Source organism: Miniopterus natalensis, chromosome 6 (genome assembly GCF_054644295.1).
Source record: "Miniopterus natalensis isolate mMinNat1 chromosome 6, mMinNat1.hap1, whole genome shotgun sequence".
NCBI classification, from domain to species: Eukaryota; Metazoa; Chordata; class Mammalia; order Chiroptera; family Miniopteridae; genus Miniopterus; species Miniopterus natalensis.
In genome coordinates this window covers 26485613-26513103 of record NC_142086.1, presented here as the reverse complement: position 1 = coordinate 26513103, position 27491 = coordinate 26485613, and the positions used below count along the sequence as shown (strand labels likewise).

Genomic DNA, 27491 nt, shown 5'->3' with positions numbered 1-27491 from the left:
GGAAGGTTAGGTGATTTGCCCAAGGTCCCCCCAATTTATCAAATGATAGAGCTGTACTTTGAAAGAAGACATCTGCTTTAAGCTAAAGATATTAACTTCATTTAGTGCCTTCAAGTACAAAACTCTGGGATCAAATTATAGTGATTATTAAGGTCTTAAACACATTAGAAAAGTTTTTATGGGGGGAAAATAAAAATTTGTATCTGTACTTAACGATGAGCTTGCCTTCACTCTGAGTTAGAAGCTAGACTCCTAAAACCACACAGCAGTATATAAAGTCTGTTACCTGCACATCTGATAGCTAATTAATACTATAAAAAACAAACCCTTTAGAATCTTTGATATTACTTTCAATATAGCGATCATCAAAAATTTGGTTAAGACATGCCCTTTTGAAAAGAAGGAACCCAAGGGATCGATGAATTGGCTGCTACCACTTCAGTTTGGGTGTGTTAAGTCCTAGCTCTATATTTTAAGATCACCAAAACTACTTTGGTTAGACCAGGTTAACTTTGGAAAACCACAGAAATGCTCTGTGGCATTATAACTTACTGTCATACCTTCTACGTAATAAGCATTTTATAGCCAACATTTATCAAAGGGTTTCAATGTGTGGGGCATTGAGTTAAGCCCTCCACATGCATTACGTATTTAGTCTTTATAAGAATCCTTTGAGGTAGGTACTATTACCATCCCTCCTTACAGATAAGGAAACTGAGGTTGAGCGAGATCATCCAATATGTTGCAGGTTACATAGCTGGGAAGTCATGGAACTGGGCTCAAACCCAGATCCTTCAAGCATTCCAGGTACTGAAGCAATCGCCACGGTTCTTATATTGTCTCCTTTAATAAACTGGTTTTTGCATGTTTAAGTGATTTAAAGAAATTAAGAGGAGGATATTTTGTGACAAGTGAGTATTAGATACAATTCAAATTTCAATGTCTATAAACAGCTGCACCGGAACACAGCCACGCCCACCCACTGTGCGGCCTCTGGCTGCCATGTGCTACAGAGGCAGTGTGGAGAAGCCGGACACAGCCCGCGGGGCTCACAGCACGGAAAAGTCTGCTGACCCCTGGTAGAGAGACTAAGGTAGGAAATTCATAGCCGAGTAAATGTGGGCAGAGGGGAGGGTGAGGGGCAGCATGAGGATAGACTGCAGAATAAATAGGGGAAATGAGACGAGTTGATGGTAAATCCTGGAAGAATCTGAACATCTCACTGGGATTAGAGAATGGCTATGGGATTTTTTTTTCTTCTTTTTAATCTTCACCCGAGGATATTTTTTCCATTGCTTTTCAGAGAGAGTTGAAGGGAGAGAGACAGAAACATCAGTGTGAGAGACACATCGATTGGTTGCCTCCCACACATGCCCGACCCAGGCTGGGGATCGAGCCTGCCACCGAGGTACGTGCCCTTGGCCAGAACTGAACCCGAAATCCTTAAGCCCGCAGGCCCATGCTCTAGCCACTGAGCCAAACCGGCTAGGGCAGCTATGGGACTTAGAGCAGAATAGTAAAAATATTAAGCTGAGATTTGGGGCAAATAAACGGGCAATAACTGATTTATGGTAAGCAATGGAAGTAATACAATGCTGGAATGGGGTTGATTAGGGGATGAAGTTCCACAAATAGAAAATAAGATATCCTAGTCTCTACTGGATCAGGAGAGAAAGGAGAATTGATGAATCCAAGGTATTTTAAAGAATAAAGAGACTTTGATGAGTTCTTAGGTAGATATTTGATACACAGAGATGCCACTGAACTGTACACTTAAAATAGTTAAAATAATTTTGTTATGTATATTTTATAAAGTCAATAAACAGAGTATATATGTATACACACATACATGTATAAATACATATATATCAGCAGCCTTGAGACTTATACACCGTTTCATATATTTGTGAAAAAGATCCAGTATGTTGCTGCAGCTGGAAGAACATAGGACTTAATAAAGCACGACCAAGCCATGCTGGGTCTGGTATCTGGTGTGTGATCTTGGGGAAACCCTAACTCTGAACCAGGGATCCTCATCTGTGAAATGGGGATGATAAATACTCTAAACAAAAACAGTTCTTAAAATTGAGGAATGTCTTATCTAAACAAAAACACTAATTTTTTAAAAAGAAACATGTCTTCATTGATTTTGAGAGAGAGAGGAAGTGCGAGGGAGAGAGAGAGAGAAACATGGACGAGAGAGAAACGTCATGGATCGCCTGCCTCCTGCACGCCCCCTACTGGGGACTGAGCCCACAATCTGGGCATGTTCCCCAACCAGGAATCAAACTGGTGACCTCTTGGTTCCTGGGTTGACGCTCAACCACTGATCCACAGCGGCCAGGCAAAAACCACTAATTTTTTATAGCATTCGATTATGCTACACAATAAACATATAGTAAGAAAAAAAGTCACTCAAATGCATCCAAAGTGGGCTAATCAGCATCCTGTTTCTCTCTGTTACACAATGGCTCATAATATGAGTTGGACAAAGTTAATATAGGCTAATTAGCGGTTAAGCAATGAATAAAAACATTTTTAAAATTTCACTGTGCAAGCAAAAAATAATACAGGTCAAATCTGTAAATTTGAAAGAAATTTAGTTTTAAAACAACAACAGAAAACACTCAATAAGCATACTTACCAGCCCCGAAGAACTTTAAAAGAGCATGGAATGAATGAAGTCAAATCAGAAGTTTCTTTTGTAAAATCTACACATTCACCTTGGAACCCTGGTTTACTGAATGCTTTGAGCTAAAAAAAAACACCAAAAACACAAAAAGAATATACAAAAATTACACAGAAGACAATTGTTTGACAGCATCACAAAAGCAAACATTTAGTTTCATGTCCTTATAAAAAGTTCAGTGAAATACTAGACTGTTTTATTATTCAATTAATCCATGTCAAGGGTGACATTTTCCTTAAACTTACATTTCCCCCTCTCATGTTTTCAGAAATGTCATCATTTATTTACCATTTTCATCTATCTCTTGCACAAAATACTGGACGCAGAAGCCCTGAAAACAATTCTACCTATAAGAGTAAATCAGAATCCCTCCTCCACTAAAACATGGTCCTTGTCCATTGTATCAAACAATGATTATCTCCTGCGATGACACTACAGGTATAAAATAATAAGCAATTTAGCGCTAAACACAAAGGAGGCTTGCGTTAGTATGAGGGGTGGTTGGTATGCCTCTTCTCTCTCCAGGTCTTCCTGATCCACTGTTACTAAGAGGGAGGCGGCGAGAAAGTGAGCACGTGCCCAAAGCGAGCGAGAGCTGGCCCTGAGCGCAGAGCAGCAGGTGGTGAAGGTGACGATGGGATTAGTAGAAGGTTTACGGTGAAGGAGGAAAGATGCCTGGGTAATGCACTTCGGTTTACAGGATGCACTTTACTGATAAGAACACCTTAAATGTACAGCTTACAATTATATATGACATTTTAATTTTAGTTCTTTTTGCTAAAAAACACTCCCATGAAATCTCAACTATAATTCCCTTTAGACCAGAGATACAGTATCCACAACTCTAGCGACCTTGGATCTATAATAGGTGAGAAAAAAATTAATGAGCCCTGTAAATATTCAATAATCCATCAGAGCCTTGAAATGCCACGGCCCGCAGGTCTACCCTGCATGGACAGGCCTGCGCCGGGCTAAGAACGCGTCATAACGAACGATCTGCAGCATGGCCCCCTCTGCTGCTCATGCGGTCATCGTGGAAAACAGGCTTCTTTGAGCAGCGAATATTCACCTCCTTCTTCCCCAGGGCCCTTAGAGGCCGAGGTTCCCTGAGTTCTGAGGAATTCTTTCTTGACTACATCATTCAGCTTTGAGCTTGCTTAGTCTGATATCAAAGATCAGCCAAAACCAGGGAGGTGAGAGGACCAATTTCCCCTGACCAACTGCCGCCTGCACAACACGACTTCCTATTGTGAAACCAGGCTGCATTTGGAGCATTAAAACTCCAAGGGACTCCCTGCCGTAAGGAGGTGACATCCAGCAAGTTTCCCCCATGGTCCTCTTGGTGCACACAGTGGATAGCAATAAAAAGGAAGTCCAAAGTGAGACAGACTCCTGGAAAATTTCCTGTATAAGAACAATTCTACATGTCCAGGGAAACTGCCCCTCAATTTCTTGATAAGAGCATATATTTTGGTTAGTAGTTTTTCAGGCTATATTTTAAAGGCTTAGAAAACATGAGTCTAAAAGTAAATCACATTTAACTTCCAAAAATGTAATTAATTTCTCCTACATGCAGATATTATCTTAATTCACAGTAAGACTTGGAAAAGCCACATGAGAACAGAGATCATGGCTGTTTCACCCACTACTTGTATTTCCAGTTTGTTTTCATATTGTTGAGCTTAAGATTTATACTTCAATATTTCACCATGAAATGTCAAGTCCTGGACAACTGACAAGGCAAGTTGACACGTACAGTAGCCACCTCTACTTTTGTCTGTGTTCATACCCAGAAGCATTAATTAAAATTCACACACACACACACACACACACACACACACACACGATCTGCCATAAAGTATCTTTTTGATTTATGGGTTAAACTATTCTTTACCCAAACTAAAAAAACATGGCTGAATGTTCATCTGAGTTTATTTTTAGCCCTAAAATGAGATTTAGTTTATTCAAAATTTGAGCAACACCAGAAAAGTAACACTTCACTCCGACTACCTCACAAATGCCTCAGAATAGAATAATTCTCATAATGTTCTGAGGAAGGTCCATACAGAAACCAACACTGCACTTACTAGTTATAACAAACTGTGGTTTCTACTCTTGGTAAAATCAGGTCCTGTGGAATGCTAACTGGATAACTATTTTGGTTTCCTTTCTAGGTTAATGTAGAATAAATGTACAAAAATTAGATAGGTTGCTTAGAACATAAGCAAGTAGATAAATGAAAGATGAGTTTATTTCAAATCACACCCAGCCCTCTGTGCCGTCTGGGCATGGCTCAATTCTTACTGGTCCCCCAAATAGAACTGTATGGAAGCAGAAAAAAAAAAAAAGAGTGCGGGGTAGAAGGGATCTAGGGGGGAAAAAGGGAACATCTGTAATACTCTCAACAATAAAATAAAAAAAGATCTACATATAATCCTTCACAAGAACAGGGGGGAAAAAAGAGACTATACCACTGGTTTGCAAGGCAAGGTGCCTTTTCTCATATATTATCTTATTTCTTCTCTAGAACTGTCCTTTGAGGCAGAAATTATCACTGCTTTATGATGAAGATTTGCAGAAATGCTTTTTTACTATATACTTTTCATTTATGATATATATGAATAAATGTAATAGGTATTTAATTTAATATGAAAAACTAAAAACTCAACAGCTTATTTACCAACCAAACACAGAAGTTATACTCAATTTATCTACAATATCAGAATTTTATTTACTCCAATATTAAGATAATTTCTATGAGAAACATTCTCCCCTGTCTGACTTTCTGCTGCCCTGTGGGCCTCCTTCAAACAAACATGCTGATTGTTAGACAAAGAACAGTCTTGCTTCCAATCTTCCGTTGCATCACACTGCCTCATACTGTAGCATTATCTACTTTTCCCATCACTTACATGTTCTACAATAACTGGACTTCCCTGATTACTCAGGGAACGGTTTTCTTTACTTGGAGAAGTACTTCCTGAGGATTTCTGGCATTTGGATTCTATAAAGATGGTCTGGTCACAGGACCATGAATAAGTGCTTTTCTCTACTGCTCTTGAATCGTAATGATATTTGACTAAAACAGCTGTCTTCCTATCTGCCATCAATGATAACAGTAACCACAAGTATTAAAAGTCTGCAATCATTCTAAAATTCAATGTGGCCGAGTTATGCAATACTAGAAAACATCCAGTTGCTTTTTCTCAGCCAGAATCATGCATAAAATGAAACAGGGGCTCAGTATTTAAAGAAATCCAAACTTCTTATTGTATTTGCAAGTAGGCTTGAAAAAGATTCTAGGAAAGCAAAGTCCTTGGTTGGGTCAAAGGGGGAAAGCGGTTAGAATTTCCAGGGAATGGGACCTGAATACAACCTCCTTGAAAACTCAACTCACTGTTATTAGACTTAATTTAATGAAATTTCTGATTTGGACTTGGTGGGGAGCAGGGTGATGACATTATGAACACAATCCGCATGGTTTGTTTTTTGTTTTGTTTGGGGAAGAAAAAATAAAATGCCACCTGCTGAATATGAAGAACTCTATAATGATCCTTTATATTTTGAGTTGGCAACAGGCTTGGTGATTGAGCTTTAGCCAGAAACAATCTTCTCAATACAAGGAGGTATTGTTCTATGTTCCAAATAAGACACATCTCATCAGGACATGCTTACACATCAGCAATAATATTTTTATTAACATAACTCTCATGATGTATATCAATCTCTATCCACATACATTTTCTGGCTTTTCCTCTCTTAGGATGCTTGAGGTTCCCTGTCAAATCATCAGCATAAAAAACAATTCTCTCTCTGACTTGAACTCCGAGACATAACTTCCTTATTCTGCAGAGAAAACTACTGCTTCACCTGCACACAGCATCTGAATGGTGAGTCTGACTGTCACAGCAACTTATAAAGAAGAAATGCTTTCTAGCTACTGAACGGAACCAGAGTGCCAGCCAATCCTTTCTGTTTGGGTAAAACAAGCAATGCGCTCCGAAACTTGGGTCCAGTGGAAATAATATGAGCTTTGATACTGGCTAAACTAAGGAGACTTTGTCTGCATGTGACCAAATACCCAGCTACCATCCACCTGTCAGAAATGTTTATTTCACAAGGCAATAGCTGAGCCATAGCCAGGAAAATGAAGGGCTGATTCCACTGGGCGCTCTGCACTGCTTCCTTTTCTCTTCAAGTCAGACTGGAAATACTAAGAAGAAAGCCCTATGAGCAATCTGCCCGAAACAAGGAAGTCCACACAAAGAACAGGGACGTAGGAGGAAGAGACAGAGCTTAAAAGAATGTAACTTCTATCTGCACTTAAAACTCAGAAATGTGCAGTTAGGAATTATCCCTATTTAACTCTTAAGATACGTTGATTCATGTGAAAAGTGCTTTAAGAGTCCACAGCTGGACTTTACAAAGATTCAAAATAAATATCTGGCAGGAAGTGTCTCTAAACACCACAGCTCGATTATATAGGGTGGAGCAAAAGTGGGTTTCCAGCAGTTCGTATGGAAAAAGACATTCAGGTTATGATGATTACAATAGCTTTCTTAACTCTTGTGTTTCCCATTCGCACAAATGTAAACCTCCTTTTGCCCCTCCCTGTATTTAGAAAGGAAATGTTCCCAATAGGCCTGAGTTAATCAGAAAATGAAACCTGGAAGCACTGTAAATAGAAACATGGTTAAATTAAGCTGATATGAAATATATAAACACTGACATGAACATGAGAAATATAGAACTCAAAGGAAGAATTCAGCACTATGTAAGTTAGCAAATGTCAAATAATTAGAATCAATCAATATATTTGCTTTTAGACAGAAAACTTTCCAAATTTGTTATTTACAATGAGAGGAAGCAATTTTTCATTCCTTCTTCCTCCTAAAGTAATACAGCTCCTATCATGAAATATTTTTCTTGATGTAAAATCCTGAAATTGTGGTTCAGTGGCGATACCAGATAATGCCTATTTTGCTATTTGTTGTGTGAAATGACACAAATTCTAAATCTTGCTTTGCTCCTCAATAAATGGGATTAATCCTGACCTCAGAGTTATCAGAAGCACTAAGCAAGCACTAAATAAGCACAATTTCTTTTCCACTTTTTTCACCCAGCCCTGCAAGCCCCCTCCCCCCTGACAGCTGTCTGTTCTCTGTATCTATGAGTCTATTTCTATTTTGTTTGTTAGTTTATTTTGTTCATTAGATTCCACATGTGAGTGAAATCATGTGGTACTTGCTTTTCCCTCCTGGCTTAAGTCAGTGAAGGTGACTTAAGCAACAAAAACCAAACACTCAAAGACACAGACCACAGTATGGTGACTGCCAGAGGGAAGGGGAGGTGGAGGGAGGTGGAAGAGGGTATGGGGGGGATAAGTGGTGATGGAAGGAGACTTGCCTTGGGGTGAACACACAATACAATATGCATATGATGTGTTATAGAATTGTACACCTGAAACCTATTTAATTTTATGAACCAATGTCACTCCAATAAATTCAATAAAAAGTAAAAAAAAAAGGCACAATTTCTAGCCTTCAATGGACAATAAACAAACGTTAGGCTCCAGAGTACTGTCCAAGCCTTCAAACCACTAACACCAGAAATAAAGAAGGCTGCAATTTAACTAGTGCTTTTAAGAAATCTCTGATTTAGGGATTCGGAATACAATTACGTAATAAGCACGCCAAGATGGCCAGTGATTTCTCCATGTGCTGAATAAGAATAAAACATTCAAGAACAGATGGGCAACAGGGAAGAAAGAGTGGCAGAGGTTCAAAATGATCCCAAAGTGGCCAAAGTGGAGTCTCTAGCAGAAGAAAACAGGAGGTGGGCCACATCCAGGCCGGAACGACCACTAACGGAGACGGGCTGTCTTCATCTCGTAGGTACCAAGCACAGTGCAGACCGCCCTGACTCGGCCGCAAGTTATCTGAGGGAAAGGATTTGAGAGGAAGGGCATATATGCTATTAGTCAACAATTTAACAATCCCAAGGTAAGGCTATTTTTAAACATACCAAATGTGGAGGCTCATTTATCCCAAGTGGTTCCTGAAAAACAAAACATTTAAAAAAATTGTTAACCATATAATCCTTGTTGTCTTTTTGAAAGTGTTGAAAATATCCTTTGGAAAATGGGGAAAAAAAGTCTAGACAATTTATTAGATTTCTTGAATTGGCCATGACCCTCAAATAACTTACTGAATTATCTTATAATAATTTTGTATTTATTACTAATTCACTTTGAGTAATACTGTAACTGGAAGAAAAATCTGCCCCAATACCTATTAGAACAAAAGTGTCTGAACTTCCCACCATCCGCTCCCCCGTAACTATTTCACGGGCACCCATACCATCCCGTAGTGTTCATTATTCCACAAGCTTTTTGGGGAATGCCCTTTCTGCTCCACTTCCCTGCCTGGAAAAATTGTTTTTTGTCCCTTCAGATATCACTCAATGTATCCCCGCTGTGGCACAGTCCCCAATTGTCCAGGCTTTGAGGGCTCGCTTTCCCCTGCACCCCTCCCACTGCCAACACACTTCATTTTTCCCACTAGTCATTCTATAATTAACTGTCCACATGCCTATCTCCTCAAAGACGCCGAGACCCATCAGGGCAGTCTTACTCCTGTCTCAGTGAAACAGTACAGTGGCAGAGAAGAGAGGCACTAAAGAAACGCTGCTCAATGAACGAACGGACCAGATTACAGAGCCTCTTCATCAGTGTGCTAGTATCACACACAAGCTCTCTATGGAGGCTACAGAACTCCATCTGCTGTTTCATTTTCTCTACATACACGTAGTTCAACAATTCCATTTTGGAGAAGCTGGTTCCACACTCATACCATTCCGCGCCCCTGGCATTAGTTGCGGTCACACTTAACTCACCAGTTGGACAGGTCGTATTGACATGATTGTGTCATTAGATCCTCCCCAGTCAAAAAAGCATTTGTATTTCCCTTTCTCTAAAACGTATTGCTCTCCACAGAAAAACTTCTGCCCGTAGGCAACCCATCTAGTAGGGGGAAAGGAAAAAGAACAGAAGTGATGTAGAATCGAGCACCCAACAGTTTCAGACACCAAAGAACCTCCCCAGGCTCTCAAGGTAGGAGACAACTTACACTCCACTTTTAACATGAATGGATCTTGTTTCATTGCTGAAGCCCATTTCTTCTAAGTCAGAAATCTCCTGATTTGCAATGTCAATATACTTCCCACTTTCCAGGTCAGACTCAAACAGCGTGATGGAAGATTCTATAAAATTCTAAAAAGAGGAGAGGAAAGTTTAGAAAAATGCATGCGTTTTGTTTTACAGACTGCGAAATCTCTGCACAATTTTCACATACTTGTGGAAACAATTTTAGTAGTTACTAGTCCTAACTTGTTTTAGGACCAAAAAAAAAAAAAAAAAAAAGAAAAAAGGCCTCAAGTTGTACTTTAACGAGGAAAACATATAAATAGAAATTAGTCAACTGTTGGTAAATTGCTAGGACTTACAGGCCACCATATATAACACTACTTGTAAAGGAAACTAAAGTCTCACTTATGCCTAAAGAGCAAAAGCTACTTGAAACAAAATGGCCAATGGGCAATGAAGGAGGGGATTTTATGTGTTTAAATGAAATGGAAAAGAACTGTCTGCTTGACAAAAGAAAAAAATATTAAGAATTAAATTGGGAAAAAAATGTAAAATATTTTTAGCCAGACATGTTTGAAACAAAATTATCAGAAAAACTCTAAGACCCAAAAGGATAAGTCAGCAAAAACACAGATAATTTACAAAAAAATTAAAAATAAGCAAATGTCAAATTTCACTAATAAAAATAATTTCAAAATAACAACGATTGACACAATTTTCATTTTTTAAATTAAGAAGGATTTTAAAATCCAGTTTGGTCAGGGAACACTGTTGGTGGAAATATACACTGGACAGATTTTTTAGATAATAACTTATAAATATATTTAAAAGGCTGAAATTGTCAACATTCTTTGAACCTGTAATTCTTTTTTGTTTAAAGTTGAGTTTCTTAAAGAAACTAAACAGCAGGCAATTTATAAGCAAAGATGCATTATTTGTAATAGTAAAGAGCTGTAAACAATGTAAATGTCCAAATGGTGTATCAAGATAAACTTTTAAGCATCTACCACTTGACGGAATAAATATAATTATGATGAGTCAACAAGCTAACAGTGTAAATGTAGAAAATATTCTACATTTACTACTGGTTGGAGCTTTATGTGCATTATTTTCAAAAGAGCAACCACATGAGATTACACTACTATAATTCCTATTTTACAACTAAGAAAACTGAGTAATATATTATACTGAGTAATATACATATATTAATATAACATATATTAATATATGTATAATTAATATAACATATTAATATATGTATATATACATATGTATATAGATAATCACACTTATATAAAAAACACAGCTATGTATCTGCCATTTTCCAGATGAAATCAAGACTCTAATAGTGATCTGCCCCCTTAAAGTCCCCAGAAATAGACTCCCAACTGAAGTATGATGTTTACAGCCATGGTGCCACATCAACAAACCTGGTTGTATTGACAATATAAACTTCCATCATCTGAAGTACCTGAAATGCCTGTCTCTCTTCCAACTTGAAAATGCCTAACTAGCTCAAGGCAGTTGGGAACCGGTATCAACAGCCACCAATGAAATCAGGCCCAACCAAAATGGGAAGGACTTTAGCAGCTCTCAATTATACGGACCTCTCCTCTCTCTCTCTGGTGACTCTGGAATGTTCCATCTCTGCTTCTACTTCTACCTCCATAACTACCTACTCTCTGCTCCTGGTTAGGGTTTTAAAAATGGGGGAGCAAGGGTAAGCTGAAATATACATGGGTCATTCGTTGTTTTATGTTGGAGTCAAATGGGACAAAGACAAAACTAAATAAATACATATATGTGCATGTGTGCTATTTGGACCCTTTCATTAAAATAACTTGTGCTATGATGTGATGTATTCTACTTGAGCAATGATTTGCACAAATCAATTCTGTGGGTTGTGAGGGAGTGACAGCAGTGAGGAGAGTGAGCTGGGAAGCAGGCTGGAGGGTCAGGCCACAAAGGCGAGCAGAGGAGGAATCCACTGTCACAGGGTCCACAGCCACGTGCAAGTGCTGACAGTGCATGAGTTCACAACTAAATTTACTCACATGGCTTGTATTTGTCCTTCCTGCTCTGTCTCCCATTCCCAGAGACTAGACCAAGGGCCGTGGGGTCTCCCAGATGGCATCGCTCTCCTCTTTCCATCTTCTGCTTTTGTTTATTCATGGTTTTTGCCTTATAGCTCTTGCCTTCCATTTTTTTCTAAGTACGCTTCTGAACCACTCTCGCAGTTATGACCCTCTCTGCATTTTCTCCCTCAAACCTATCAAATACACAATATCTGATCTAGTTGACGAGCTGCCGTCAATATGGTGCCCCTTCTGGGAAAACTTCTAACTCTAAGCCAACTCCAATCACCTGGAGCTGAACCTCCAGGGTCATGTGTACAAAGCATAATATATAATATTTTAAAAAGGCAATAACCCCCTTCCCCCCCACCTTTTAACTGTCTTGTTCTGGAAGTGACTGCAACAGGCACTCAGAGTCACATCCTGAGTAAGGCCCACAAGGTTACTAGGTCACTATCATCCTTGCTTTATTAGGCATAATTAAATAACTTCAGAAGTCACACTGATTAAAGTGGAGCTCTACAGCTTGAGAAGGAATAATGATGGAATGACCTCAAATCTATATTCCACTTTCTTTTTTTAAAGCACTTACATCCAGTCTGGCCAGCATGGCCCAGTGGTTAAGCATCGAACCTATGATCCAGGAGATCGAAGTTCGATTCCCGGTCAGGGCACATGCCCAGGTTGCGGGCTCTATCCCCAGTAGGGGGTGTGCAGGAGGCAGCCGATCAATGACTCTCTCGTATCACTGATGTTTCTATTTCTGTCCCTCTCCCTTCCTCTCTCTGAAATAAAGATACTTTAAAAAGAAAAATTAATGATTTTTAAAAAAAGGCACTTACATCCATTGAAAAATCTGGATCTGGTTTAATATAGTCTCAGGTACAGTACTCCTGCTGCTAGAGATAACTAAAGAGCAGCTGCCACAGGACCAAAGATAAGTCTTAAGGATCAGTAATTTGATTATTTTAATATTCCATAAAATCCCTCAGCTGACCAGGCCCTGGAGCTCTTATGCTACAGCCCCTGTGGACGACGTGACACGAGACACAAGTACATTCATTAATTTAGGAGAAATACTGGTCTCTGCTGCATTCCACCTGGTTTCAGAGATCTGAAAAGAGGCCCGAAGTCTGAAAATCAGAAAAGCAAATCCAAAAGCTAATGAAAAACTGAGGAAAAACAAGCCTATCAAGACAGTTTTGTCAAGGAAGCCAAAAAATAAAAATTCCTTCCTTAATCCCTGGAGTCTAAATACTGCTATATTCCTTCTGGTCTTGTCCTTTAAAAAATAATCAACTCCAAGTCGACCCATCTGCCTGGCTCATTTGGAACTGGGAACACATTTCTGGTCGTCCTCTCCAAACTGCAGTGTCTTGTGCAGTTTTTCTATCTATCCTCTTATTTCATATTACTTCAGCTTAGATCTTAAATGTAGCACTTCACTCTTTCCAAGGTTAAGAGACGCCTGAGAGTCCCTGTGGGGAAAAGATGTCTCACACCAATTCTACTTGCTAACTTATGTAGGTCTGTGACAACCACAAAGCTTTAAATCCTATATTTAAATACTGTATTATATACTTCATTTTTCAAAGAGGGTAGACCTTAACGTTATGTCTTATTATCACACACACAAAAGTAATAATAAAGGGGATGGAAGAAAATTTGGGGAGGTGATGAGTATGTCTCTGGTCTTGATGGTGGTTGATGGTTACACAGGTGTAACTTATCCCCAAACTCACTGGGTTCTATACATTAAATATGTACAGCTCTTTACATGTCAATCATGTCTCAATAAAGTGATTTTTTAGAAAAAGAGAACTCTCAAATTATATGCTATGTCTAGAGAATGTAAAATTTTTTAAAGTATACTTGATAAGCAAGTTTTTAAAGCATTTCCATAATATATACATATTTAAATTTTCAATTTTCTGAACATGTAACTTTAGTATATTTCATATAAAAAATATTTTAGTGGGCATAAATTTAAATTATAAGTAAACTGTCTGAAAGTTCATGTAAATAATTATTTATTTTATATGTGTATTGGTCTGCAATATGACCATATATTTACAACTACAAATGAAACCTTTGTTTGAATGAGATTCAGTTTTCCATTGTTAAAATGCTTTTTGTAAAAAATGAAAATGAATTATATGGCATAGGTTCCAGAGAGGCACACTGGCCCTCAAATCACAGCTTTATACTCAGGCACAGTACCTCTTATATCCTCAGTTTTATATCTGCAAGATGGGAATCATATGAGTATCTCACTGCCTTTGTGAAGATTAAGTGTAAGTATGCAATAAGGTCCTTGAAAAATGATAGATTATAATGAGGCTTATGAAAACATCTATAACTATAACCTAACAACTAATCTTTTAATTAAAAAAACCTAATTTAAAGAGACTAGAAGGTTTTCTTTGAAGGTATTTTTACTTATTTACATAAAAACTATGTGCCCTCATTTTTGTCAATGCTGCAAATTTTGTATGCAGCACTAATTAACATGCCAATTTATGCCAATTTTTCCAAATATATTATCATGGATTGTATAGCAAATATTTTCTAATTATTTAACGATAAATATAGTTACAGTATTCATATCTTTTCACGTTTTTTTCTATTGGTAGATTTCAAGCAGTCAGATGAGGTTTTGGTTTTTTTGTTTGTTTTAGTCACAGCCATCTTTGGAAGATACCATCACGTTCATTACTAAACACTTCTAGGATCAGCAATGCTTCCGTTTGACTCTCTTTTTTTAAATAAGGAGGGAAAAGAAAACTGGTTGGTACTAGGTGGAAGATGTGTTGAATCATGACCCATAGTTTCCTCAAACAGTGTGGTTAAAATGACCTTTTTTTAAAAAAAGATGAAGGCTCTATCTTGTTTTGTCCTGCTTGCCTTTTAGTGGTCAGGTAAGGACTGGCTAGGAGAGAAAACCTTTGGTCATTGTATATTGTGGACTAAATACCTCAAAGGTTATCTATCCATCGCTCAAGTAACCTCAGGGCCCAGTCTTCAGTGGACTGCCCTGTATATATTTCTCTCAGGTAGAAGTGGTTTCCAGCTTTCTTACTGACAAGGATCATCCATGGGAAAAAACAAAAAATGCTCCCTGTGCCCTGTGCTTCTTTCCCCATTCTGTCTCTTCCTGTCTGAGCAGGTGAGGGGTTGCAAAAGAGCTGCTGCTGGCCCTGACAGACAGAAACCTAAAGGGCCAGAGCACGCAAACCCTGTGCACATTCTAAGTGCACGTGGACCCCATAGCCACCCTTCACTTCATTACCATTTCCTTCAAAGAGGGCTTTAACTATCCAGAGAGGTCAGAGGTCATATGGGTAAAAGATGATTTTGGAAAGAGACTGCAGTGGTAACGCCTGAATCTGAAGAAAACATGCCCCTCTGAGCATATCAGCATGTACAGAGCTGGTCAGAAATGAGCAACGTCTGAGAAGTCCTGATACCCTACAGAACTCTCCGGCACTTACCTTCTCTTCTCTATGCCTGCACACCTTTCACTGGGGGCCTGTAAAGTCCAGTCCTCTTTTCTCCAGACTTCCTTCCTTCACACCGTGCCATTTCTTCATAGTCACCGAAAAGATCTTTCTAAACCACTAATCTAATCAGCTCACTAGGTCTAAAATCGATCAGTGGTTCATGGTCAAGTCAAGGAAAAAAAAAATCTGAACTCAACGTGACATACGAGGCCCTTCATTATCTGGCTCTGGACACATCTTCCCAAAGTTCTCCCTAACACCCTGACCTAACTGCATTTCCCAAACACACACCCCTTTTACTTAACATGGCATTTCTCAACCTCAGCGCTATTAACATTTTGGGTTAGATGATTCCTTCTTTGTTGGGGTGGGGGTAGAGATGTTGTCCTGTGAATTGTAGGTGTTTAGCAGGATTCCTGGCTTCTACCCACTCAATGTCAGTAGCATTCCCCACAGCCTCCCAAGTCATGACAATATAAAATTTCTCCAGACACTGCCAATGCCCCTTAGAGGGTAAAATCACCCAAGCTGAGAACCACTGGCTTACATCCTTGCCTTGATATATGTTACTCTCTCGCCAAAACAGCACCTACCTTTCCCCTTCACCCTGTCCTAAAGTTCTTCACTGGCTAACCCCTGAACTTGAAATTTCAGCTCAGCTGTCATCTTGACTTCCTCTCACTTCCCATAGGAGTTACTGACCTTTTTCTGAGTACCCTGAGTACTCTGAGCTCAATCCAATCACAGTCAAACAGTATCAGACACCGATGTAAGTGTTACTTCCCTACAAGGCTGCCTGCTCTGCGAACGCAGGGGCCGAGTCTCTGGCCACTACATCTCCAGCACCTGGCACAATACGGTTATCAAAGCAGGTACTCAAAAAACATGGAATCAATAGATGAAAGTAAATGTAAGTGTTCTAGAGTAATCGTGGCAGTTAAGAAAAACAGGTAAGGGTCGGGGGAGGTAAAGAAGGTAAAGGGGGGGATAAACGGTGATGCAAGGAGAATTGACGTGGGGTGGTAGACACACATACACACAAAATGATGTATTTTATAGAACTGAACACCTGAAACCTATGTAATCTTATTAACCAATGTCACCCCAATCAATTCAATTTAAAAAACAACAACAATAGGCAAGTCTCATACGCAGTTCACTTTAGTGCCTTCAGGTTTTAGAAACATTTTATAACCTCATGTTCTATCAGAGGCCATGTTCAGTTTTTACGGAAAGATGAAGAGGGAGAAATTAAGAGTTTGGGAGCTAACTCACAGCTTGTAAGTACCGGAAAGACAAGATGGGGCCACTCAATGCCCCACAGGCACTGCTGTCTTCAAAATCTCCTTCTTCCAGCAGGAATTGCTGGCCTTTAAAATGTTCTTTTGCATAGGCAACCCACCTAGAAATACAGAGGACACCAACTGAGCCATTAATAAAACTGCAGTCAAGAAAGCAAGGGAAAAAATCATGATAAAGCACCTAGTTGCACATCACCATATTTTAAAAAGCAACACATTTTTTTGTTTTGTTACTATTTACAAAGACAAATGGCGCATGCTTTATGGATCAATACTTTTTATAGTCTGGAGGCTTTTCCTGACAAAAGGTTAACTGTTGCAGGATTGCAGCGAAGCAATGCTCATTACATGTCTGTGGTGTGGCCTGATACCACATTGCAAAATGGCTGGAGAACAGTTTGCCAAGTAAAAAATAATGGAAAGCACAAATACACCACGAGACAAATTACAGACCCACACTGAGATTCAGAGACAGTCATTCTTATTTTACTGATTGAGCCCTCAGGAATCACAGAATGATTACTATATTAAACATTCACTTAGGGTTTAAGTCAAAGGAGCCTCTCACCAGGTTTCAGATCTAGAACACATTATGGGGGGAGTTAGCAAAGAGAAACTGGGAGATACGACTGAGCTGGTATGGGCCCTGGTGGCCCCATATATATATAGGGACTTCTGAGGTATTTACGGTGGGAAGTGATGCTCCCACCATCTCACCAGTGGTGATAATGGAAACAGTACGTTTCAGGGACACTGGTTTCCTGACTATAAAACTATCAGTACAGAGCACTGATAAACACCATTAGGCATTAAACTCCTCCATGAAGCTTACATTTTGTGGAGTAACCAGAGTAGCAATGCTACAGTACGCGTCGACCTGCTTAAATCTGCCTTTAGCTGCACTGTGCCGTTAGAGTGGGACCCACTCCACGCGCACATTCTAAGGACGGCTACTTTGGGCTCCTGGGTTGGGGACTTCTGAGTTCTGGAATTTGATAAAATGAAGCCTGGCAAGGCTGCTACCGTTTCTTTCCTTTCTCCACCCCTACTGTAGCTGTGAAGATGTAAAAAATATTTCCAAGAATTGTTTCCATAGGGTGCAAAATTACAGTCGCCGCTCAGCAATCATGAATCCTCGCTGACTCTGTGTCGTAGGTGTGTGTACAGAAGGGGAAGGGGGCATGTGAGCTGGAATAAACATGTTTTACACATCTCAGTATATTTGTCATGTGTCATGTGTAAAGAAACTAGCATTACTTCATTCTTAAGCTATTATGTGAAAATAAATCTCATAAGAAAACTTTCGAATTCTAAGCTTCCTTTTCTGTAAACGAGGCCACTAGAAACATGCTTTCAATACATCGGAAGGGAAAAGAACAAAAGGTACAGAGGGCTCAGTACTGAAGGACAGGCCAGCCAATCCTTACACCGTGACAGTCTGAAAGTCTTCTGCCCGGTTTTCCTTAATAATCTGATTAAGATTCAATTTATACATCTATCTGGGATAGTAAAAAATAGATGTTTTCTCAGGAAAACGAAGAACCATCAATCTCCCTTTCCCGAGATTCCTTAAGATGGGAGAGGTGAGGATGAGTCGATGCCACATATAGGTGAACAGCGAACAAAACGGTGAAAATGCAGAACGAACTCAGCCGTTCGTCCTTCCATGGGGACGTCCCATTTTCCTCCTGCAGTTGCCATATAAAAATGAAAGTGTGCATACTGTACTGTAAGCCATAATATTTTCTTGAGAATTTTATAAAACAGTTGTAGAAAAGAACAATGCAAATCACAATCCAGTTAATGGGAAAAACGCTCAGATCCCAGAGGGAAAATATTTAGCAAAGGGTTAACAAGCAGCCTGTGTGTTCACAAATCAGAGGACACTGCAGATGAATACAACACAGTAACAACGTGTTTGCCCAAAACACATGTTCTTCAAGCCCCTAATAAAATTTTAAAATTCAAGAATAAAGAAGTACAAACTAAAATTGAAAGAAAAAAACATATATTTTAATGAAAATAAGTATAGTTACCAAAACAAAACAAAACAAAGAATTCAATGATTACCAAAAATGTCAGACCAATTACGGATATGGCCCACCTATCTAGTATATTGCATAATCTCTTATAGTTCCATTTTGGCTGGTATGACCACCACTTGATTTTCTGCCAGACAATGCAAAGTTTAAGTCTCTAAACGAGACTCAAACGATGCTTGAGTGATCTTATAAAAGTCATTTAACTTCTACAAATAAAGTATTTTAGTAGCATCTTATGCTAGTGTATCATGAGCAAGTTATATGATGTTAGCACAAATATCAAGAGGTACCAAGGCCTAAATTAAAAATGAAGTAACATTCCATATAAACCAACATATCAACAGAGAGACTAATGGAATGTTTCTGGAGGGCTTCCAAAAGCAGTTCAGGGCCAGAGAGAGGTTAACCAACATAAAACATGCTTGACTTTGAAACAGACAACCAGGCTGCTTCTTTAATGAGGGAGGGCTCGCTGTCAGTGTCGTCAGCAGAGAAAGTCAGCTAAGATCAACAGAAGATAGGATTAAAACTAGGGCTCTCATCCATGTTCACAACCTGAGAAGAAATAATTTTGTTTATAATTCTTTTTTCTATACTGTGTTTAGGAATACTAAGTGCTGAAGTTCTGGAAACTGTTTTTGATATTTATTCTACCTCAAAATCTATAATACCAAGAGCTCACAGAAAGCTATTAGTAACTGCTTTTCATTTCCCATATTATCAAAGGAATTTATATCTTCAGACTGAGGCAGGTGGTCTTTGCTCTGCTTAGCACAGTTTTTGTACTGACCTTTAAAAATAGACTACTAAATCAACTACTGAAAATATGACACTCACACTCCACCGATGACACGAATTGATCCGATTCCATGAAAGTCCCCATCATTTTTTAAAAAGTTCGGGACAGAATCGATATGTTCGCTAAACTCTTTGGCCTGTCCATGGAAGTGAGGTTTTTCATAAATAATAACCTGAAAAATATGAAAGAAAATAATTTAACATACTCATATTTCAGGATACACACTGAAGACAATAACATAAATAGGGATTGCTGTTTTTTCATTAAATATATACTTACAACAGAGCACACTGTCTGACAGTCACAAGGCATAAATGAGTCCTTAGCATCATAAAGATATCTTAATTAGTAGCATACTTCTCTCATTTTAATATACTCAGGTCTGATCACACTATTCTGGTTACCTAAATGCTAGGCCACCTCACAGGATAAACTGTCTTATAACTGGTTCTTGAATTATCTTTGTAAGTTTACCCCTGTGGGTAGAATTTAATACAAACCTGCCTTACGTTTACAGAATTTCCCCTATAAGGAATAAAAAGTCTCTTGAGGTTCTGGGGCATAATAATGAATTATCTATGGATTTGAGAAAACACATGCTGTTTCTTATAACATTGCTTCTATGGTTGTTACTATTCAATGAGAGACAAATTCTTGAGTCGAAGTACAAAACTTCCTAAAAATAAAAAGCAATTGAAAAAAATTACAGTATTTTTATTCCACGTTGAGTTAAATTACGGGGGTTGTAAGCGTAGAAGGATATACATTTCCAGCACTTCACTTACTTCAAATTTGGATTGGTACAAGTCTTTCTCTTCTACCACTTGGACGCTCTTCATTCCCAAGGATGAGCTGCCCTTAGTGTGTGGAAGTGGTAACAGAGCTATTCTCTCCATACTCTATTGCCTGGTAACTATTGGTGGCTAATGGCATAATTTGTGTACAACTGGCAACCCATGACCTTGGTGAACAAAGTCCCATGCTTAAACACAATGAACTAGCAAGTAATAGCTCTTTTGTTTTTAAAAACTGATAAAATTATACAGACTGAAATAAATATGTAGCACTGCTCCTGCAGTTTCCTGCCTGTTTTCACCAGGTGCTGTACTGGAAGTAATGAAGTTTTATTTGGGTTTAATACAATCTACATATGCTGCACACACACAAACTAAGAAAGAAGCAATAATCCTTTGATGAGTAAGCCATATACTAACCTCTAACAACTTGAAAATTGTGACCATCTATGATAGCCATTCCATTCACACACCTCCAAACCTGTCAAACAGGTTGCAATGTCCGAGGCAGACCCAGCCTGTTGCATCTGAAGTTCTGATTCAGGAAACAAGGAGCCTGAGACAGGAGCAGCTCAGGGTGTGTCACAGCTAATTCTACATTTATTAAGTTCTGGTTTGAAACTCTGGTTACAAGTTAGAATCACCAGGGGAGCTCTGACAAGTATGACCACACCCCAGACCAAAACAGTATCTGTGTGAGTGGAACCCAGGCATAAGTATTCTTTTTAAAAAAACCCTCAGATGTGTGTGATTCCATCACACAGCCAAGATGTATTAGATACACACAGATATTAAGATCTAATTGACTCCATCTATGCAACTGAGAGAACTAATGTTTTGTGATACCACAACTCCATAAATTAGGAAGCCCCAATGTTTTGGAGGAAAGGAGAAAAGTGGCTAATTCACTGCCTCCATCCCTGCCTCTGGAGGTGCTGTCACCTCATTACAGAGGCCTGTTTGTAGCTTTGTTCACTGCACTTTTATTTTCTGATCTCTCTTAGATTTTATAATTCTATTTCTTCCTTTCTTTCCCCAAATGTGCTTAATTGTGGCACCACTACCATTCCCGTTTTCATCGTCTCCACCTACACCTCCCTCAGCATCACCCCAAAACACCTGCTAGGTGTCTCCACCTGAACGTCCAGCCGCCACCTATACCCCACCCCCCACAAAAATCAAACTCACCACCTTTCACCTGTCAGCAGGTGCTCACTGGGTTCGACTGGCTTTTCAGTACGGACCTCGATCTCTGCCTTCTCACCCCACTCCGCATTCACAGCCTGGGCCTCCAGCAACCATTTCGTATAGTCACTTGCCCTCACCCAACACCCATGAGCTGGGCATTGCTAACATATGTTCAAGTAATTGTTTTCTATTTTAACAGTTCAAAATACTTAAAGATTAATACTCAAACTTCTTAGGCTACTACGAAAGTTTGTTCCAAACGTACCTTTAAGTTCATGGGCATTTCCACTTTCAGTCCACCCTTAAGATGACAAGAAATTTTAATGTTAGATATATAAATATTTAAAATATTTGAAAGTAACTACATGACACATATAAGTTATATAAAAATCTGCTTAGTGAAGATTATACACCAATTAAATTTAAGTTGTGGTATATTTAAAATTTTAAGAACAGAGCTCTACAATAGTTAAGAGCAAGTCAGACTTCTCTGCATCAATATAGACGGGGCAGGAGATATTAAAAGATACTTTCCAGATTATAACTACAAGCAAGGAAGCTGAATTTTAGTCCTTAAGCACACGTGAGCAATTGAAGATTTAATCCCACTTCGGAGTACCCAAAAGTAAGAGTGGAGTTGCTAGGTTTAAAAACCTCACTTGGCAGAGCAGATTTCTAAAGCACTTATTACTAAATGTCTTCTCTACAATTACTTGGGCTTTCTACATTAGAGAGGGCACTTCCGCTTCCATGTTCTGTCAATACTTTTGATCACATCTAATGTCTTTGTGAACTCAAAGTTGTAGAGAAAAAAAGTATCTCTCCTCTCACAAAAACCCTAATTCTTTAATCTACTTGTTTCTAATGCTATCCCACATTATGATGTTTCTTAAAATTTCTTAGTTTGTTCTTAATTTTTTAAAAAGGCACAAAACAACCAAGTATGGTTTATCACATAGGTAATATTTAATTAAGTTTTCCCTCAAATAAAATTGTTTGCAAGAAAATAAATAAATGCTGCAGGCACTTATCTTTAAGGAAGCCACCACTGACAGAACTGCCCATTTGTTATTAGTGCTGAGCTTAGCATGCATTATTACAATGGAAGAGTGTAATTTACAAGTGATTTATAATAGGCATCAAAAAAACAAATTCAAAACTTCATTAAATATTCAAAAATTTCACAGACCACCACATATGGAAATTGCATGTAGTGATAAACTTAGCACAAAATAAATTCAGACATTTGTCTTCTGGAAAAAAAGTAAAGTTTTTCACGCAGATATTCTCCACAATATAAACAGAAGAACAATGAATTGGTAGTTGGTTACTTCAGTAGTATTCACAAGCACTTGTCAGGACTGAGGTGCATGAGCAATCATCATAGCTATTCAACTTTGGGTTCATGGTTACCTGGAAAAATGTTTCCTTTTACATTTGCTTACCATCTGAAGTGGGTGCAATGATTTCATTTCTGTTGCAGAAATCTCAAAGAGTCCCTGGTCTTCCTCCAAAACTGTAGCTTGTCCCTTAAAATCAGTATCTGGGTAGGCGAGCCAACTAAATAAGAAAGGAATGGTTGGTTAACATATAATAGGAATACCATAGTCTGGTTCTGTAAAAGTTAAAGTAAAAAGGGCTACATAAAAACAAAACAAAAGCCCACCACAGAATTATGCTAATAAAACACACTCAAAGTGACTTCTCCAAGAAGCACACAATGAGTTATGTCATTAAGTACTTACCTTCAAACACTACCTATCCTATAATAAGTCTATCATGTGTTTTCCAAGTATTAAAATTTTCCAGTGCTTAAAAGGTGCAAGCCCTTTAATTCAAGCAGAATATAAGTGAAGTGCCAACACCATCCCACTATATTTCATTCTTTTTAAAATTGGAGCAATCAGAGGTAGGGATTCTACCAGGCATCTTACAACTTGGACCTACATTTTAAAAATCAGTATCAGTTCTATTGGCTGCCTTCCGAACAGTATATAAGATTTCCAAAAGACTCATCTGGCTTCCACCTAAACTTGATAATTACAGACACTGCTCATAGATAGGGTTAATTACTGGGTCTGCTCAAGAATTCTAATCTATGGCTGGGGAAGATGAGGAAAGATGTCCTACCATGACCCCCAAATTCTACAGCACCGTTGTCAAAGCAGATGAAAACAGTGAATGAGAAAAGAGGGATCCATTGAACCAGGTATCACAGAATTTGTGATTCTAGCCAATCTGGGACTGACTTAAGACTAAACTCAGACCCATCCCCCTGAAGATACCTTTGGAATCAGAAAGGCCTCGACCGGGACAAGGTCCTCAATTTCCTCATTTATAACATGAGTGTTTTTCCATCTGCCTTGCAGGCATAGAGGAGTAATAAACAAAGAGGCACCATGTGCCTGGCACTGCAGAGGTATCCAGTAACTGGTTCAAGCTGCAGAATTTTAGGCCAGGGGCATATTTTTATTTCACAGTCCTAAAACTTAGTGGAGAAAAAGAGATGGGTGCATCTATCAAGAACGATGTGTGAGACTCTGTTTCTGCTCCTGTGAGTCATACATCAAAGACTTAATAGGAGCTAAAGACAGACAGAATCTGTTTAATCCCTGTGGCAGTTTTTCCTGGGTATCCAAAGTACAAATGAAATTAACACTTCAGAAATACGTGTGTTGCCTATTGAAATGTGAAACACAAAGTTAACTCTGGTGGCCATCAATCACTGTAATAAAGAGAAATGGATACGCACACTCCTGACTTCACAGTAAAAGACATCGATTTGGGGATATTCAGCTCTTCCAAATTAGGAACCGCTCTCTGTATGTAGATGGGACAACATGCTGGGTCAGACTGTGGGCAAAGTTCTATCTCTGGAACACTGCAATCCTGAAAAGAAAAAAAACAAAAAAAAAAGGGGGCTTTGAAATCATCTAAAGAAACACACACAGTCCAGTATTCTCAACACACTGGACATGCAGTTACAATTATTCACATTGTTCAGTTACAGCATAAAGGAAATATTGTTCCTCTATACCAGTTTTTAAAAATAAATTTTTCTTTAAAAAATTTTTTTTTACATTTTTCAATTACAGTTGGCATTCAATATTATTTTATATTAGTTTCAGGTATAAAGCATAATGGTTAGACATTTTATAAAATTTATGAAATGATCCTCCCAATAAGTCTAGTACCGACCTAGCACCATACACAGTTATTACAGTATTTTCGACTACATTCCGAGCTGTACTTTATATCCCCATGACTATTTTGTAACTACCAGTTTGTACTTCTTTATCCCTTCACTTTTTCTCCCACCGCCCCCAACCCCTCTCCCAATCTGGAAATCAATACATTTTTCTAAGGATTTATGCTGATAACATGGAAATTATAAATATTATTCACTGAAAAAGTATTACTCCAATATTTTCTGCTTTGTCTTTAAAAGTCTTGTCCCAATTAAGCAATGTTCAGAGTTACAAAACTATCTGAGTGCCAAAAGTCTGTAAGCCTTCCTTCTAAGAAGCACAACAGAGGCCACAGGGAGGAAGGGAGTTAAGTAAAAGCTGATCTCATGGGGAACATTAAAAAATAAGTAACAGAGAAGCACTATACCCTCAGTGTGTTATCTAACTTACATTTGACAAAAAAGGTAGGCATTAGAGGTGAGGGTAAAGGAAATGTTTTCCTACTCGTGGTATTCCACTTATTTTCTTTAGTACAAGTTGGCTTGAAGAAGAAATGCATGATGAAATTTGACCCTACATTCTATCACACATCTACTGCCACCATGTCCTGACAAACCTTCCTTAAAATTTCACTTGTGTTTCTCTCTTATCTGTTCCCACGGCCAAGGCCCTTCGTCAAGGCCAAGGCTTCGATTATAGGCCTATACCACCGGTCAAGTACTGGCCACTCTTTATACAGCTGGGCTCATTAGAACACCACTTTCCTTGTGACCCAAGCACATTAAATTTATATAGGTTTCCCTTTCTACAATATAGCCCCAACCTAGTAATCTGTACTAACTCTCCATGACTCTTGGGTCATACTGGTCTCCATGCTATCTTCACTCCCCCCACTCGGGCCTCTCTAAGCTTTGTAAATGTTTCCCCCATTGAAGTTAAAGAGATAATTCTCTGTATTCTTACTTATGAAAATCTAGCTAAAAAATGACCTCATCTTTTCTTAGGCAATCAAAACCACAATTATTTTTCCCTTCCTGAAAGTAGAGATGTGCCTCTGTCAGAACACACAGTCTACCTCAGTAGTCATGGGTGTTTTGATTCTATGACTTAAGTTTCAGCAGCAGCATCTAGGACACTAGGAAATTCAAATGATTATGGCTTTAACAAAATAGGTATATGTAGTAACAATCAGAGGTGTCATTTATTGGGACTGAACAGTTGTATTTTTTATTACAATCAGTTTTGCAATTTTAAAACTGTTAATTTTCTAATATTTCCCCAAGCTGAGTTCTCTTATTAATCATTTATCAACAATTCTTCCCAATATGTAAAAGCAAGCAAACTGATACAACCTTATTTTCAGAGTTATTTCTAAAATGCGGTAAGAGTAAAAAGCCACTGCTTAAAATATTCTTGAAAGTATAAAAATGTATTTTCTTCTAAAGTTTCATTTCAAAAGTAGCCAGAGATGTCCAGAATAGCCAGTTACCCGTCAATCTTCAAGGCTCTTTTGTTTGCTGTTAACAATAGAGTTCTAGGAACAGAGCTGCCGCCATACTCACGCTCCCCCAGGGATCGGAGGGGCAGTAAGAGAGCACATAACTAAGTGTCTCACACAAATAAGCTTCCTCTGCATTGTGTTGTACAAACAATGTCTGGGTGGTGTACTTTACAAGGGAAAAAGCTAAGAGGCATTCAAGTCCACCACAACACAGAAGGAAACAGCATAATGGAACAAGTCTGACAATGGCTAGAAAATGGAAAATAAAAATGAGTGCTTAAGCTCTCAACTATCTTTACTAGAGGATCAAATTTTTTTCTCTCCAGTTGACTGAAAAAGATTTCAGTGATAAGTTCCATTTTCTTCATGGTGGCTACTCTCAGAAATAATGTCTTTCGCAAGACTTGTGTAATTCTTGATGGTCCAAGGCAGTAAACACTAGCAACTGAAGGGTGCTTTAGAGTAGCCTAGCAACAACAAACAGTTTACTCTCCGCAAAGGAAAGTTTATATGGCTTCCTCCCAGACTTTTCTAGACGTGATATACTTTACAAGCGTATTCTGGTGAAATCTGCCAGCTTAGATTATTAAAGCAATTAGCTGGAAGGGAGACAAATCTACAGGAGAGAAAAAGGGTGGGAATGAATTACAGTTAAAAAACAAACAAACAGTAAGAAAGTCTACTTGTCTCCACCGCACATAAAATACCTTTGGTCACTGATCTAACAACGGATCTCTCTCCTCTTGGCTCATTAATGAGGGTGCAACCTAAGTAACTTCTGACCATAAGAAAAATGCCATTCCTTAAAAAAAGTTAAATGCATAGTAAACACAGGAATTTGCATGACTTATTTCTTCTGTTTGAGAAAAGAAAGCACCTGACTCAGGATTCACTGCGTTGCTACCCCACCCCCGTTTTTTCTACCGGGGGGCAAAGATGACCCCAGAGTAGAATCTACAGCCGCTGATGGCTGATGGCATCTGCTGTATCTACTCACAGCAAAGTGAAAAACACCCTTGAAAATATTATCTTTAAAGAACATTCAAGTTTTGACCAGTCAGATGAGAACTACTAAAAGATGCTGAAACAAGGTAATTTGGCACAGGCCTCGGGGAATCTGGAATGGCCACCATGAAACTGAAGTAAAGCTACTGACAGCCAGCATTTGACACGGTTGGAGAGAGGAAGCAGTTTGGTGCTTGAGTCTTACTTTGTTAAATATTTAGAACAATGCTAATGCCTTTTCCATTCAACGCTCAATAGTTTTATT

General features: G+C 38.6%; 1 protein-coding gene across 3 annotated transcripts in view; it reads right to left on the bottom strand.

Moving 5' to 3' along the window:
* The window catches only part of CRYBG3 (crystallin beta-gamma domain containing 3), a 100781-nt gene that overhangs the window by 28903 nt on the left and 44387 nt on the right, over window positions 1–27491 (bottom strand). For 2 of the 3 annotated variants that reach the window (XR_015714664.1, XM_087818113.1), the window contains exons 8-16: window positions 24285–24421; window positions 22978–23092; window positions 21798–21833; window positions 19589–19722; window positions 16684–16810; window positions 9817–9959; window positions 9584–9710; window positions 8714–8746; window positions 2645–2754 (exon numbers count right to left, since the gene is read on the bottom strand). Coding sequence is in view for 2 of the 3 variants with exons in the window: in XM_087818113.1 (XP_087674239.1) it covers window positions 2645–2754; window positions 8714–8746; window positions 9584–9710; window positions 9817–9959; window positions 16684–16810; window positions 19589–19722; window positions 21798–21833; window positions 22978–23092; window positions 24285–24421 (962 nt within the window). In the remaining variant the exon portion in view is untranslated. Of the gene's footprint in view, window positions 1–2644; window positions 2755–8713; window positions 8747–9583; window positions 9711–9816; window positions 9960–16683; window positions 16811–19588; window positions 19723–21797; window positions 21834–22977; window positions 23093–24284; window positions 24422–27491 lie in introns of those variants that run through there. The other variant, XM_087818114.1, reaches the window with a different exon arrangement.